Source organism: Haliotis rubra, unplaced genomic scaffold (genome assembly GCF_003918875.1).
Source record: "Haliotis rubra isolate DU_JTF1 unplaced genomic scaffold, ASM391887v1 Scf1331, whole genome shotgun sequence".
NCBI classification, from domain to species: Eukaryota; Metazoa; Mollusca; class Gastropoda; order Lepetellida; family Haliotidae; genus Haliotis; species Haliotis rubra.
In genome coordinates this window covers 83,428-97,790 of record NW_025765261.1, presented here as the reverse complement: position 1 = coordinate 97,790, position 14,363 = coordinate 83,428, and the positions used below count along the sequence as shown (strand labels likewise).

The window sequence follows — 14,363 nt, the reverse complement described above, 5'->3', positions numbered from 1 at the left end:
TCTACTTTTCTTCTACCACTATTGTATACCAAGTATTCAATGGAATCATAATTATTTCTGCGACAGCTGAGTGCTTGGTGTGGTGACAGTATACAAACTATATATGTAGGATCCAGAGAACGCCCCATCTCACCTCGTTGTCTTGGTCAGAGGTTGGGTGCAGTTACACATTCAGACTTGCGTAGATTTACTTGTATAACGTCGGACAGGAAACGACTACAGTTAAGAATGTAAAGTGAGGATAAAGAGACATCCAACCAGGTTTACCCCTCATCAAACTCCTACTTGGTCAGCAATAGTTTTAGCATTGTCGCCTCTTTACAAGAAACGTGGACCACTGGGGAACGTCTCTACTCAGGAAACCAAACTGTAATTGGTCTATTAAACAGGCATTGCACCTGAACGGTGAAGCAAGTGAACCACTTTATTTGGTTCAAGATCTACATTCATGGAACTGAGACTAAGTAAATTTCAATGTACTATTCTGTATTATGAAAAATACATAGTATCGAAAACTGATTTTATAATAATAATAATAATAATAAATGCATATTTATAATGTGCCCCTACACACCCTAGGTCATGCTCAAAGCGCTACAGAATATTTACACTGGAGTATTTATAGATGAAGTTATACATAATATAAGGTGGGTTTTAAGTCTGGACTGTGTCAGAGCTTTTAAGGGCACATAGAAGAGAATTCCAAAGTACAGGTGCAGAGAAAGAGAATGATTGGTGTCCAAAGGATTTCAGTTTGAAAGATGTTTTGGATGTTTAATAGAACCACACAAACATAAATGTGAACGATTACAAACGTTTCATCTTTCATATCGGCTAACATTGGCTTTTATAACTGAGTAAATAAATAATATTATGGTATATGTCAGCAAATAACATGGCAAAGGAATAGCTTTGAGATCAACGGCCTTTCACATCAATATGACATCAAGTACCCAAAGGCATACGGTATAGGCCTACTTGGTTAACAAGTAAGCAACTTTATGTTTAGGTTGTATATGTTTAATTTGTTGTATCTATTTGTAACTAAGTAGGGGGTACGACATAACTAGGACAGTCCACATCAATAAACACGCCTATACACCAATACAATCTACAAGTCCACATCTATCCACAAACTTATACACCAATATAATCCACAAGTCCACATCCATCCACACACTTATACACCAATGCAATCCACAAGTCTACATCCATCCACACACTTATACACCAATGCAATCCACAAGATAACATCCATCCACGTGCCTATACACCAATGTAATGAACGAGTCCACATCTTTCCACACGCTTATACAGAATACAATCCAGGAGTACACATCGATCCACACGCCTATACATCAATGCAATGAACAGGTCCACATCCATCCACGTGCCTATACACCAATGCAATGAACAAGTCCACATCCATCCACGTGCCTATACACTAATGCAATGAACGAGTCCACATCCATCCACACGCTTATACACAATACAATGAAAGATTCCACATCCATCCACACGCTTATACACAATACAATCCAGGAGTACACACCAATCTATACACCTATAAACCAATACAATCAACAAGTGCATTCTGTTACCTGAGGGTGTCGGAGTGTTCTACCCTTCCTCCCTAGGCAATCTGTCTATCCACACTGGTTCCTTGGGATGATGTTGCTAAGATGGATAGTCAAAGATAACTTCGGTATGTTGTTCAAGTCCATTTATTTTGGCATGAATTCTCACACAAAGGTCCTCAGATATTGCCTAGCTTACCTGGTCTACACACAACACAGATTCACAAACTTCATGGAAGAACTTACTGGATTCTTGTACAACTCCTTAAGTTACTAGTTCATCTGAGCCTTTTTCTCTCAATATACAGAGAGAACCTCTCAGGTCAACGGTGGGGCCCAGAATCATCCTCTCTCTCTCAGTCAACTAACAAAATAGTCTCATAACAATTTTGGCTCCTCCCCCTGAGATACTGTCCTACACCATATATAATGACTCATAACCCATCTGAATAATAAGTTACTTTCATTAGTCCCTTTTCAAATGACTCATATCCCAGCTGCACCACTAACTACAATCATTTCCTCTCTTCCAAGACTTAATCGGTACCATCAGTTTTTTTCCATTATAAATGTACTTTATTAGTGAGCTTAAATCATTTGTGAATCTTTCAACAAAATAAAACTTCCGACTGGCAGACGCCAGAAGATGTTTAATCGAATCATTACGTGTGCCCCTTTTCTGATTCTTAGTATCTTAATTACCAGTAAATTCCGAAATGGTATATGAGTCGACCAATCCACATGTTCCACTCATCTCCCTTATTTGGATTTGTTGTATGCAAGGGAAATGAATCGATATGAATTTGGTTACTCTGGCCAATGCACTTTCCAAGCACAATGCCACTTCTTAACTGAACTTCAAATTTTCCTTAAATATTTACCAAATATATTTTAAGTTTTCAATTCTAAATATCATGGTAATAATATACATCCTATTCACAACACAATCCACGGGTCAACATCTATTCACACGACTATATACACCAATACAATCTACGGCTCCACATACATCCACACGCTTATTCACAATACAATCCACGAGTCCACATCCATCCACACACCTAAACACCAATACAATCCACAAGTCTACATCCATTCACACGCTTATACATCAATACAAGTCCATATCCATATCAAGTCCATATCAATCCACACGCCTATTGACCAACGCTATCCTCAAGTCCATATCCATTAACACCCCTAAACACCGATTCAATCCATAAGTCCACATCCATCCACATACCTATATAAACCAATACAATCCACGACTCCACATCCATTAACACTCCTATGCACCAATATAATCCACAATTGTACATCAATCCACACGCCTATACACCAATACAATCCACAAATCCACATCCATCCACACACCTATAAACCAATGCAGTCCACAAGTACACATCCATCCACACTCCGATATAAACCAATACACTCCCCGGGTCCACATCCATCCACACGCCTAAACACCAATACAAGTCCACAAGTCCACATCAATCTATACACCTATAAACCAATACAATCCACAAGTGCATATTCACCCACACGACTATACACCAATACAATCCACCAGTTGAAATCCATCCACTCGCTTATAAAACGAATACAAACCACAAGTCCACATCCACCCTCACTCCTATACACCAATGCAATCCACAAGTCAACATACATCAACTCACATATTCATTAATACAATCCACCAGTCCACATCCATCCTCACGCCTATACACCAATACAATCCACAAATCCATATCCATCCACACGCCTATATACACACAATACAATCCATGAGTCCACATGCATCTACACGCCTATTCGAAACAATACAATCCACGAATCCACATCCATACACACAACTATACAACAAAACAATCCACGAGTCCACATCCATCCACACGCCTATACACCAGTACAATTAACAAGTCCACATCCATCCATACGTATATACACCAATACGATCCACGAGTCTACATCCATCCACACACCTATTCACAACACAATCCACGTGCCAACATCCATCCACACGCCTATACACCAATACAATCCACAAATCAACATTCATCCACATACCTATATAAACCAATGCAATCCACAAATCCACATCCATCCACATACCTATATAAACCAATACAATCCACAAATCCACATCCATCCACATACCTATATAAACCAATACAATCCACGAGTCCACATCCATCCACACGCCTATAAAAACCAATACAATCCACAAGCCCACATCCATCCACACACCTATACACCAATGCAATCCACAAATCCACATCCATCCACATACCTATATAAACCAATGCAATCCACAAGTCCACATCCATCCACACGCCTATACAAACCAATACAATCCACAAGTCCACATCCATCCACACGCCTATACAAACCAATACAATCCACGAGTCCACATCCATCCACACGCCTATACACAACAATACAATCCACGAGTCCACATCCATCCACTCGCCTTATACACCAATGTCTATTCAATCCACACATCCATCCACACGCCCATACGCCTATACAATCCACACAAGTCCACATCCATCCACACGCCTATATTCACCAATACAATCCACGAGTCCACATCCATCCACACGCCTATACACCAATACAATCCACGAGTCCACATCCATCCACACGCCTGTATAAACCAATACAATCCACAAGTCCACATCCATCCACACGCTATATAAACCAATACAATCCACGGTTCCACATCCATCCACACGCCTATACACAATACAATCCACAGTCAACAATTCACACGCCTACACACCAATCCAATCCACACGTATCCATATCCATCATACACCGTACACCAATGCACTCAACAAGTCCATATCCATCCACACCCGTATACACCATATTCCACAAGTCCACATCCATCGTCACACCTATACCACACCACACAATCCATACACTAATATCCATGCACACCACTTAGTCAATACAATCCATCCACACGCCCATCCACACACCTATACACCAATACAATCCACAAGTCCACATCCATCCACACACCTATACACCAGATGAATCCTCGAGTCCACATCCATCCACACACCTATACACCGAATCAGTCCACGAGTCCACATCCATCCACACACCTATACACCAATACAATCCACGAGTCCACATCCACATCGAAAAGGCGCCATTTCACGTGAAGATGAGAACAATGAAGGCGTGTATGAAGGCAGTTACAGAACTGCGTTGTACTGGCCTATATTTCCTTATATGAATCCAATGATAAAGAGGCTATACTAACGCCGACACTGTCTGACAAAATATGCAAACATTGTATAAACGTTTTATATGTGAGTATAGAAATGTTCTTGTGCGCAACGATATCCCGTCAGTCGCAGGACAGGTTACATTCAAATTAGTAGCACGCATTCATCTGTATCGAGTGTGCAGACATGTCAGAAGGGAGAATGAAAGGAGAGGCACAACTCGATTGACGGCCATCAAGTCGGAGAGTTACTGGACGTGAAACACTAATAACCTGAAACAACGTTGACATATTGGTAAGCAACTAATCGGTACTTTTTACACTTATCAGACATTGTGATACCGTAAATATTTTTACTTATCTCACGATAATATTTTGTCTTATTTAACTGCAAACACATTCCAGACCAGATATTATACAGCCGCCTTACATTGATAAATTGTAATACTTTTTTGCTCAAGCTGATGTCAGTAGGTAATATTATATTTTGTGAGAAACAATTACCATCTGTAACGTAACATCTCTAGTGTCACCACTGTTCAATAGTATTTCATGAATATAAGCTTTGGATTGAGTAAGGGTTACACAATGTACGGCGGGCGTATACATATTGCAGTATTTCTTTCGTCAATAGTACTGAATTGTATCAATGTGCGTGTTTCATTGTCAGGAGTATTCAAATTTATCGGAAGACTGGAAGTCGTTGTCTGTTTCACTGTATCTTAACTCGACAACAGATTATTCACGTGACGGTCGCTAAGTTAAGCACATAATCATAAATATGATATATTGCACATAAATTCATTGGAATGTTTATATACCTTTCAATTCGGAAAACATATAATTCATCATATAATTCATCACACATCTTTAATTGTTAAACGCCTTTTCTTCAACAATTCAAAATGAAAACATATTCCAGAAGTTTAAACATTATATGTTATTTGGTTGATTAATCTAACCATGATTTCGAGTTGAAAGTGACGTTGTCAGACGTCTCTAGGTAGCACCATATCAATCAGAAAGTTAATGGAACTGACCCCCCTATAGAAGTTGTAAATGATAATGACGCAACAGTTGATGTGCTAAAAGAATAATGTTTGTTTCGATGTTTGAGAGTCTTCTAATTTACTGTAGTCGGTCCAACTTCCAACTGAACTGAAACCGTCCTGAGATGACAGAGATGAACAGCAGTGACTAATTCTGGCATGTTCTCTTAACATTGCTTTAGTACAAACTGGACTTAAGTTCTTTAGAATTACCAAAGCCAAATGTAAACAGTGTTCTTCATGTCAATGCGACATATTGATAAATTATAAATATTTACATGACCATCTCACACATGCATGAAGAAAGTCAGCAAATCTGTCAACCCGATTTCATAAGTTGATGTTTCCAACGACCATAACTACGTCGTACAAGCAGAGTTTGCAGAAATATAATTCATCCCGAATCTTGGTATCATGTTTACTAAGCAATAATCCTACATATGACAAGGATAATCATGTCTTGTGTCGCATTCATTTCAACAATGACCAATAATGAACACGGTTTATGTATTTACAGGTGACCAGCAAAGGAAACGTTCAGCACAACATGTGGGTGATTGGCATAGCTGTGTGTCTATACAGTAAGTGTCCTTGTCACAGCTGTGTTTGTATACAGTATGACCGTATGTAACAAACTTTTATCAGAAAATTCAGTGACTGACATGAAGGTTTTGTTCTAAGCAGTATGTATCTGATGACAGACATCAGCAAGTCTGACCAACTTATCATCTGTGATCATCTCTGCTCTTCCTACAACTATTGTGATTGCTGGAGAACAACTCTAACCTTGGTACCCAAGGGTTACCATGATACTTTCCCAAAGAGATGCTAGTATAATAATGAAACATTAGAGCGTACTCCACTTCAAATCACATGCTCGGAAAATCGTTCGAGCAACCAAAACATCAAGAGCAACCTGTATTTTTTAACAGTAGATTCATTTGCACAATGACAGAACAAAACTTGAAAATGATAATAACATTTTTATATATTTCAGGCTTCACTATAAATGGTAATGAGGAGTGTATTCCAGGAACATTTGGGCATGATTGCAAGCAAAACTGTTCTCAAAAACTGTCATATTCCTCAAAATACCATATTGCCCTGTAACAAAGAAGACGGGACCTGCTATGAAGGATGCAATGTGGGTTTCTATGGAGATCGGTGTGACCAACGTTGTAGCAAGAACTGCAAAGAACACGTCTGTTTCCAGATCAACGGACACTGTAGTGAAGGCTGTATAGACAATCACATCGGGGACTTCTGTGAGGTCGTCCAAGGTAATACGATGATTGGTCTGTTGATGTAATACAGCAATATACATACTTAAACGATAGCAAAGGTGAAACATTTTACAATCTTTTTGGTATATTGCGTAATGTTTTGACGCAAAATGCTGGTCCGAAAGGTAAGCATAATTAGAAGTGAAGTGCAATGTACTGACTACAATGTTTATTATATAAATAACATGTGTGGATAAGATACATGGTTGACTTTCTTCACAATAAAATCTTTAGTGGGCTGCAATTACACTTGCGCTCATCAGCGGGTTTATCAATAAGCAGATCCGACCATACAGTGGTTGATATCTAAGTCAGTTTGGGCTTAGTCAGATAATGTTGATGATGTTTTTTCTACCACTGCCAAAGGGGTGCGCTAGGTAACCCCAGTACTGGCAATGTTCACAATCATCTTGTTATATTGCTTTAAAATGTCTTCTCCCTTTTTATGACAGATCCACCTCCAGGCCTAAGAGGTAAACAAAATAATTTTTAGAAAAAGGAAACCAGAAACAAAAAACAGAAATTACAATCCTCTGAGTATCATGTATATACTCTTATTGAACATGATGTAAAAATGCATCTTCATATTAGCTGCTTGTGTGTGGTACACCTTCAGGTTGTCTACACTTTGTCCCTCTACTGCAGGTACAACCAAGGATGTTCCTATAACAGTAACCACAACGGTAATACCGCCACCGAGAACCAGCTCTGAAACTGTCGCTATCGCGGTCATCGTTCCAGTTGTTGCCCTGGTACTTGCCCTGGTGGTCACTGTCTGCATCATCTTAAGACGGTAGGTTGTTCCATCAATCAGAAGTCTTCTTGAGTTTGATACACACTATCAGCTAAACTTACCTACTAAATATCATTTCACATTAAGATGTGGTCAAGGCAGCTTATCTAGGAGAATGTTATCGTTGGTTGTTGGCGACAGGACCTCCAGAAACACGGCTTGCCACAGTTGATGACAAGAATGTTCACGTTGAGCATTCAGTGCAGTGCATCTTCTCAAATGAATAGAAACTAGGGTTACAGTCTTGTGCGATATGTTCGCTAATACCAGAACGGTATATTAGATATTAGTCATGGGAGTGAGTGTATGAGTTAAAGTTTATAGTCACAACAGCAGTAGTTCAGCCACATCGTGACTAAAAATAATTATGAATTCATGATAAATGCACAGATAGTGCTGCACTCTAGGGACCATGAGGACTTACACCACATGTAAACCCTTTGTTTCACTTTTAAGTCCATCCGACTTAGTCTTGAACTGACTGACTGAGTTTGGTTTTACGCCGCTTTTAGCAATATTCCAACAACATCACGGCTGGGGACACCAGAAATGGGCTTCACACATTGTGTCCATGTGGGGATTCGAACCCGGGTCTTCAGCGTGACGAGCCAACGCTTTAACCATTAGGCTACCCCACCGCCCCCTTAGTCTTGGAGAAAGGATCGGTCGATTGCTATTCTTGTTCCACACATATAAGCCTGTTGTTATATTGTATTGTCCAAATAGTGCTATCAGTTATAACTTTCCAGACTAGTTATAGTTGCAACTATGATATTCTAGCTCAGCGACAGGTTTTTTATAATATACGTATATTCCATTTCAATGTCAAATATGTTCTCGTCACGATATGGCTGAAATATTGCCGATGTGAAGTTGAATATTAACTCACTCACTCAACACATAAAACCACAGAGAGTTGATCCATAAATTAACGTCATCTGGTTTAGTCTCATCGATTTACCGTCACGCAGTATATCGCCATCGACAAAATCAACCTTAACTTTAGTCTTAAGTTTCATATTCTGCCAAGTTATCATAATTCGATGGAAAATAGAAGAGTGCTCTGTCTTATTATTCAGGTGTAGAAACAGGGAAAAACACAAAATGAGTAAGTAGTATATTTCATAATCCTTCAATAAAGCTCAAATACTTGTCACAATCATTATGGCAATTGTACGCCAGATTTCCTTATTCTATCATCGCAGAAATATGTAGAAATGCCTTACTGACTCCCTAACAAGACTGCCCTGAGAGGTTATAATGTGGTCTCATTTTATTGAGCCTTTATATCATCAGTTTGTTTGTCATATGTTAGCAGGCTGCTGCGGTACAGATATAACGTATAGCATATATACCCCCTTAACATTACAGTTGGATTGTGACAACTGAAACCTGTACCTTACTAAGGCCAAAACACACGTGTCGCTGCTTTTTCACGTTATGTATTACAAGCAAGGAATATTGACAGACACATGAACATTGATAAACGGCATTATTCTGACCTTATTTCATCTGTTTCGTTTGATGTTTTCAGGTGAAAATGATGCTGAGGTTGGGCAGGAATTACTCCAAGGTATGACAAATGGCGATATCCCAATGTTACATTTGGGATTACACTTTCTCAATAAGGTACAGATACTTACTGATACTTCACTGAGAAAGTATAATCCTCAAAATACGAAGTGTTACATTTGACCCCTTTCTAAACGGCGTTGTTTATTCATAACTGAGTGAGGGAGTGAGTTTAAATTTAAAATCACATCGGCAATATTCCTGCCAGATCGTGACTTGAACAAGCTATAAATACATGCTAAATGGTGTTCATAAATGGTTATAAGTCAGTGAATCAAAGGCAAATTCATTACTACCCCACTCAGAGCACAACCCAGCAACGATCCCGGGTTCCGCCTCCAATTACAGTGTTACAGTGTAGTGAAACCATTGTGTAACATTTCACAAAGACTACCATCGTTATCATCACTATCACACCGATTTCAAAGCTGTGTTAATCATTACAAATATCATATTTGTACAAACTATCAATGATCATACCTCACAAGAACGTTATTGTTCCAGTGGGTGTTCCGATCACAATTGCAACCTGAAAAATACAAAAGTACACCAGCATGAGAGATTCCGTTAGATCCCTACTATGATAAGATTTGATATTTCTAACTAACTAAGTGAACATTTTTCAGGCTCTAAATTGACGAACAGTAGCCGAGACGACACCGCTTTGCATGATGCGTGCAGAAGAGGGACCCTTGCCGAAGTCAGACAAATGATATCTGAAGATCCGGTAAACATAAACAGCAGAGGGAAGTGTGGCTGGACACCAGTCATGATAGCAGCTGAGGGGGGACGCCGAGAACTAGTTGACTTCCTTGTGAGACAAGGGTGTGACCTGTCACTTACAAATGATGACGGTAACACTATCCTTCACGTGGCTTCTGTTGAAGGACATTTGAAGATAGTCAGATCAATCCTCTCAAAGAAAACAGTTGACGTTAACACTACAGGACACTGTAACAGGACAGCAGTGATGGCGGCAGCAAGGTTTGGACATCGGAAAGTGTTTGACTTACTTGTGAAGAACGGAAGTGATCTTTCAGCTGTTGATTCAGATGGAAACAACATCCTTCACATCGCATGTATTGGAGGACATGTGGAGATCGTGAAATATATCCTCACCAACGTCAGCGTTGATAATAACAGCAGAGGGTGCAACGGTATGACTCCGGTGATGCTTGCAGCAAACTCTGGACATATGCAAGTGTTTGAACTTCTCGCCGAACAGGGATGTCTCTTGCCCACAGTGGATAGAAATGGTAGGAGTATCCTTCACTATGCCTGTGTAGGAAATAATGTTGCAATTGTTGATTTTATCCTCAAGAAAAACATAGTTTTTGTGGACGGAGAAGACAGTATGGGGAAGACTCCAGTGATGCTTGCTGTTGAGTGTGGCCACAGAGACGTATTTCAGCTGCTTGTGCCTAAACAGTGTCACATACACAAGGCCTGTCGCGGTGGAAACAACATTCTTCATACAAGTTGTGCTCTGGGCCATGTGGACATAGTAAAGTGTATTCTGACACAGGGTCGTATTCATATTGACAGTTTTGGACAAAACCAGATGACACCTGTAATGTTTGCAGCAAAGAATGGACAAAGAGACACATTTGATTTACTTGTGAATAGGGGATGTGACACGTCCCAGTTAGACGAAGACGGAAACACCGTACTTCACATGGCCTGTATTGGAGGAAATATAGACATTGTTGAAGATATCCTGTCAAAGGAACTTGTTGACATCAATAGTAGAGGACAGTATCAGAGGACCCCAGCAATGGTGGCAGCAGCATGTGGACACAGGGAAGTGTTTGACTTACTCGTCAACAGTGAAGCTGACTTGAAACTAGTTGACAGCCGAGGATTTGGAATACTTCAACTGATCGCCATGGGCGGACACTTACAGATGATGGAACATGTTCAAAACGTTATGGTCTGACGGTGAAACTGGACATTGTTACAGCCATTCACCAGTTGTAACTACAACGTTCAATAGTTCCATGGATCTGTTTAGTTGTAAATAGTAGCTACGTTTTTACATGAATTGCGTAGTTTCAGCTTGATTCATCAAACAGAGGTAATCGTCTATTTGACATTTTCTAACAGATAAAAAGTTAAAGATATATTTGAAGCTTCATTTAAACTACTTTGCCAAATGTATATATTTTGTCTTTGCTTAGTACAGCAGAATGTCCGCGCCTGTCCATTATTTACTACTTTACTCATTGAAATAAAGGAGTCAAGACCTTCAAGATCATTCTGTGGCAGATATATTTGTGGTAAAACACCGTTGCAACAGTATTACATTGTGTCTGCTGAGGTTCTGCAGCGGGCAGATGTGTGCTAGTTAGACTAAGCGTCAAAATTAATCTTGAAGCTTATAGGTCAGCATCGATCAATCCGTCATAGTGTTATGCAGCATGCGACAGACTCTTGAAGTTCTAAAACTGGCTTTGAATATGTACTGCCGATCCATTGCGTACTGTCAATGTGGTGACACGAACAATAATTTGTTTTAACTTGTAAACCTGTAGACAATTTGTTTATAGGAAATGAAAATTATGTTATGTTACTTTGTTTGTGTTGTGTTTATACATTAAATTCTCTGGTTCAGATTTCTGTATTAACTTATTGTATCAATTCGATAGAGTGAGTGAGTGAAATGGGTTTCACGCCGCTTGTGGCACGATAACAGCAATATTAAGGCGAGGCACGCCAAAAATGGACTTCACATATAATAGCCATATGGTGAATAGAACTCGGGCCTTCCGCGTTGCGGGTGACCCCTGTAACCACTATGTGTCCTTACTTCCCCACATCAAGTCGAAATTGACTCATAAAATAAGACAAAGCGATAAACAATGGGGAACGGAGACTATATTTGGGGTCTCCCTTAATGAATCATTTCACTTTTCCAAATAACAGGGCATCATTAATGCGGTATCTATATTAATATCGCAAAGTTTGATTAAAACGTTTAAAATTAACGATTATATGTCCAGTTAACTTGTCCAGTGAAAACAACCTACAAGGGCCCCGTTGTTCAAAAGCCTGTTAAGTTTTAACGGACCGTTAACCAGTCTTTAACGGACCGTTAACGATAAGAGAGCGAAAGCCTGTTGCTCAAAGCTCCGTTAACCTTTAACTGCCCATTAAGCCCACGTTAACTTAACGTAAGGGGAGGGGGTACATTAGCTCACTAACGTTACCATTAGCATTAGTTCTAGACCTAGCTGCATGGTGACAACATGGCGTTTATTGTCCAGCGTAATGCAGCATTCATGTATATTTGACCACAAAGAAAACCTAAGGAATTCAGAAATTTTTCTGTTGAGTTTAATGAAGTGGAATTACACCAGAGATACCGATTTCGGAGAGATTCCATTGACTACATAATATCTGTGGTTCCATGCTCTCACTGTAGAGATGCAGGTGCTAAAGTACTGTCGGAAATGCTAGAAATAAGCTTTTTAGCCTTAATACTTTGATAAAGGTGACATGTACTATGTTGTCAATATATCAACTCGTCTATAGTGTACCTAATTTTTATTTCAATCGATTTAACATTCCCATGCATTTACAGGAGAGAATATGGCACCAAAACAAGAACTTACGATCTTTTCAGAGTTCAACAACATAAATCTGAAATAGTCTTTACATTTATGCTCATAATACAGGTGGTGTAAAAATATGAATCAACGTCTTTCTTTAACAAATAAATGTTGAATGTTTGTGTTACTTTATTTAATTACCGTTTCTTTATTGAAGAAATATTCATATAAATGTTATGTCTTGATAAATAAGTTTCCCGTCATGCATGCACATCTCCTATCACAGCGTCCACTATGGCCAACTATTTGCAGTCAATTGTTGCAAAGGTTTATAAGTTTTTTGTGCTGAAAAAGACAGAGGTAAACCTTTCATTAGCTTAGAAAAGGTTTATTCTATTTACAAGTTTACAATATTATAAGCAAATCAGACAAGACAGGGACCGTCTCAAAAGCAAAACCGGGACGTAAAACCACCCTTGACAACTTTGACAAGGGAGTACTTAGACGGGCGGCCTACAAACTTTATGAGAAGAAGAATATATATATTCTAAAGAAGCTACACCAGTGACTTTGTTAAATATTTGGCCAATGTCCACAACTAGATGAAAATGACCGAAGTACATCCATATTTTTGCAATGAAATATACTGTTGACATGCAAAACATTTATTGAAACGTTGCACATTTCTACAACCAATCGATAAGATAACACAAGTGATAGGATTCTTTCCAATGTACAGTAATTCGTATGTTTATTTCAAAACAAACACACATACACACATACACAAATGATCTCTTACATAACCAATACGTATACTATACGTACACATATTCAACATTTTGCAGAAAACATCTATTGAGATGACCCCTACCCCGAGCGTGTGCTCAGGTGTCAATATCACCTGTCGATACCGTGCATACTGATGACGTAACACAGGCAGTTAATGTTTGTATCAAATAACGTCCCACTAACCGTTATTTTTCTAGGTTTTTGGTATTTTCATCAGTAGAAACACATTTTAGGGCATGTCACAACATTTATTCCCTCGGTCTACAGTAGGTGGATGTTTCTTAAAGAGATATTTGTTATTTAAGTGTAATTTAACTGTAATACCTCTGAATTTTAAAATATAATTCAAAAAGCATTTTTCTAGCATTTCCGACAGTACTTTAGTCACCTTGAGGTTTTTGGCCAGTCTTTAACAGTAAAACTTACTTTCAATGTTTACCTGTTGAAAGTGTGGCAAGTAAAGCAGATTTATCACTTCACTGTACATGATTGAAAACTGTGTCATATGTTG

General features: G+C 39.0%; 1 protein-coding gene across 1 annotated transcript; it reads left to right on the top strand.

The window, feature by feature from the left end:
* The first annotated feature begins 4,986 nt into the window (after nt 1–4,986).
* LOC124267720 (ankyrin repeat domain-containing protein 50-like) lies at nt 4,987–12,131 on the top strand. Its single transcript, XM_046702705.1, has 8 exons — nt 4,987–5,113; nt 6,385–6,448; nt 6,865–7,147; nt 7,603–7,623; nt 7,796–7,943; nt 9,023–9,051; nt 9,478–9,516; nt 10,142–12,131. Exons 3-8 carry the CDS (start codon nt 6,877–6,879, stop codon nt 11,449–11,451), a joined length of 1,818 nt encoding a protein of 605 aa, XP_046558661.1. The 5' UTR covers nt 4,987–5,113; nt 6,385–6,448; nt 6,865–6,876; the 3' UTR covers nt 11,452–12,131.
* Nucleotides 12,132–14,363: the final 2,232 nt, after the last annotated feature.

Excerpts from the sequence above, each read along its gene's own strand:
- LOC124267720 (XM_046702705.1), top strand. The coding sequence starts at position 6,877 with ATGGTAATGAGGAGTGTATTCCAGGAACATTTGGGCATGATTGCAAGC. Across the intron at positions 7,148-7,602 it reads CTTCTGTGAGGTCGTCCAAG|ATCCACCTCCAGGCCTAAGA; the intron begins GTAATACGATGA and ends TTTTTATGACAG. Across the intron at positions 7,624-7,795 it reads TCCACCTCCAGGCCTAAGAG|GTACAACCAAGGATGTTCCT; the intron begins GTAAACAAAATA and ends CCTCTACTGCAG.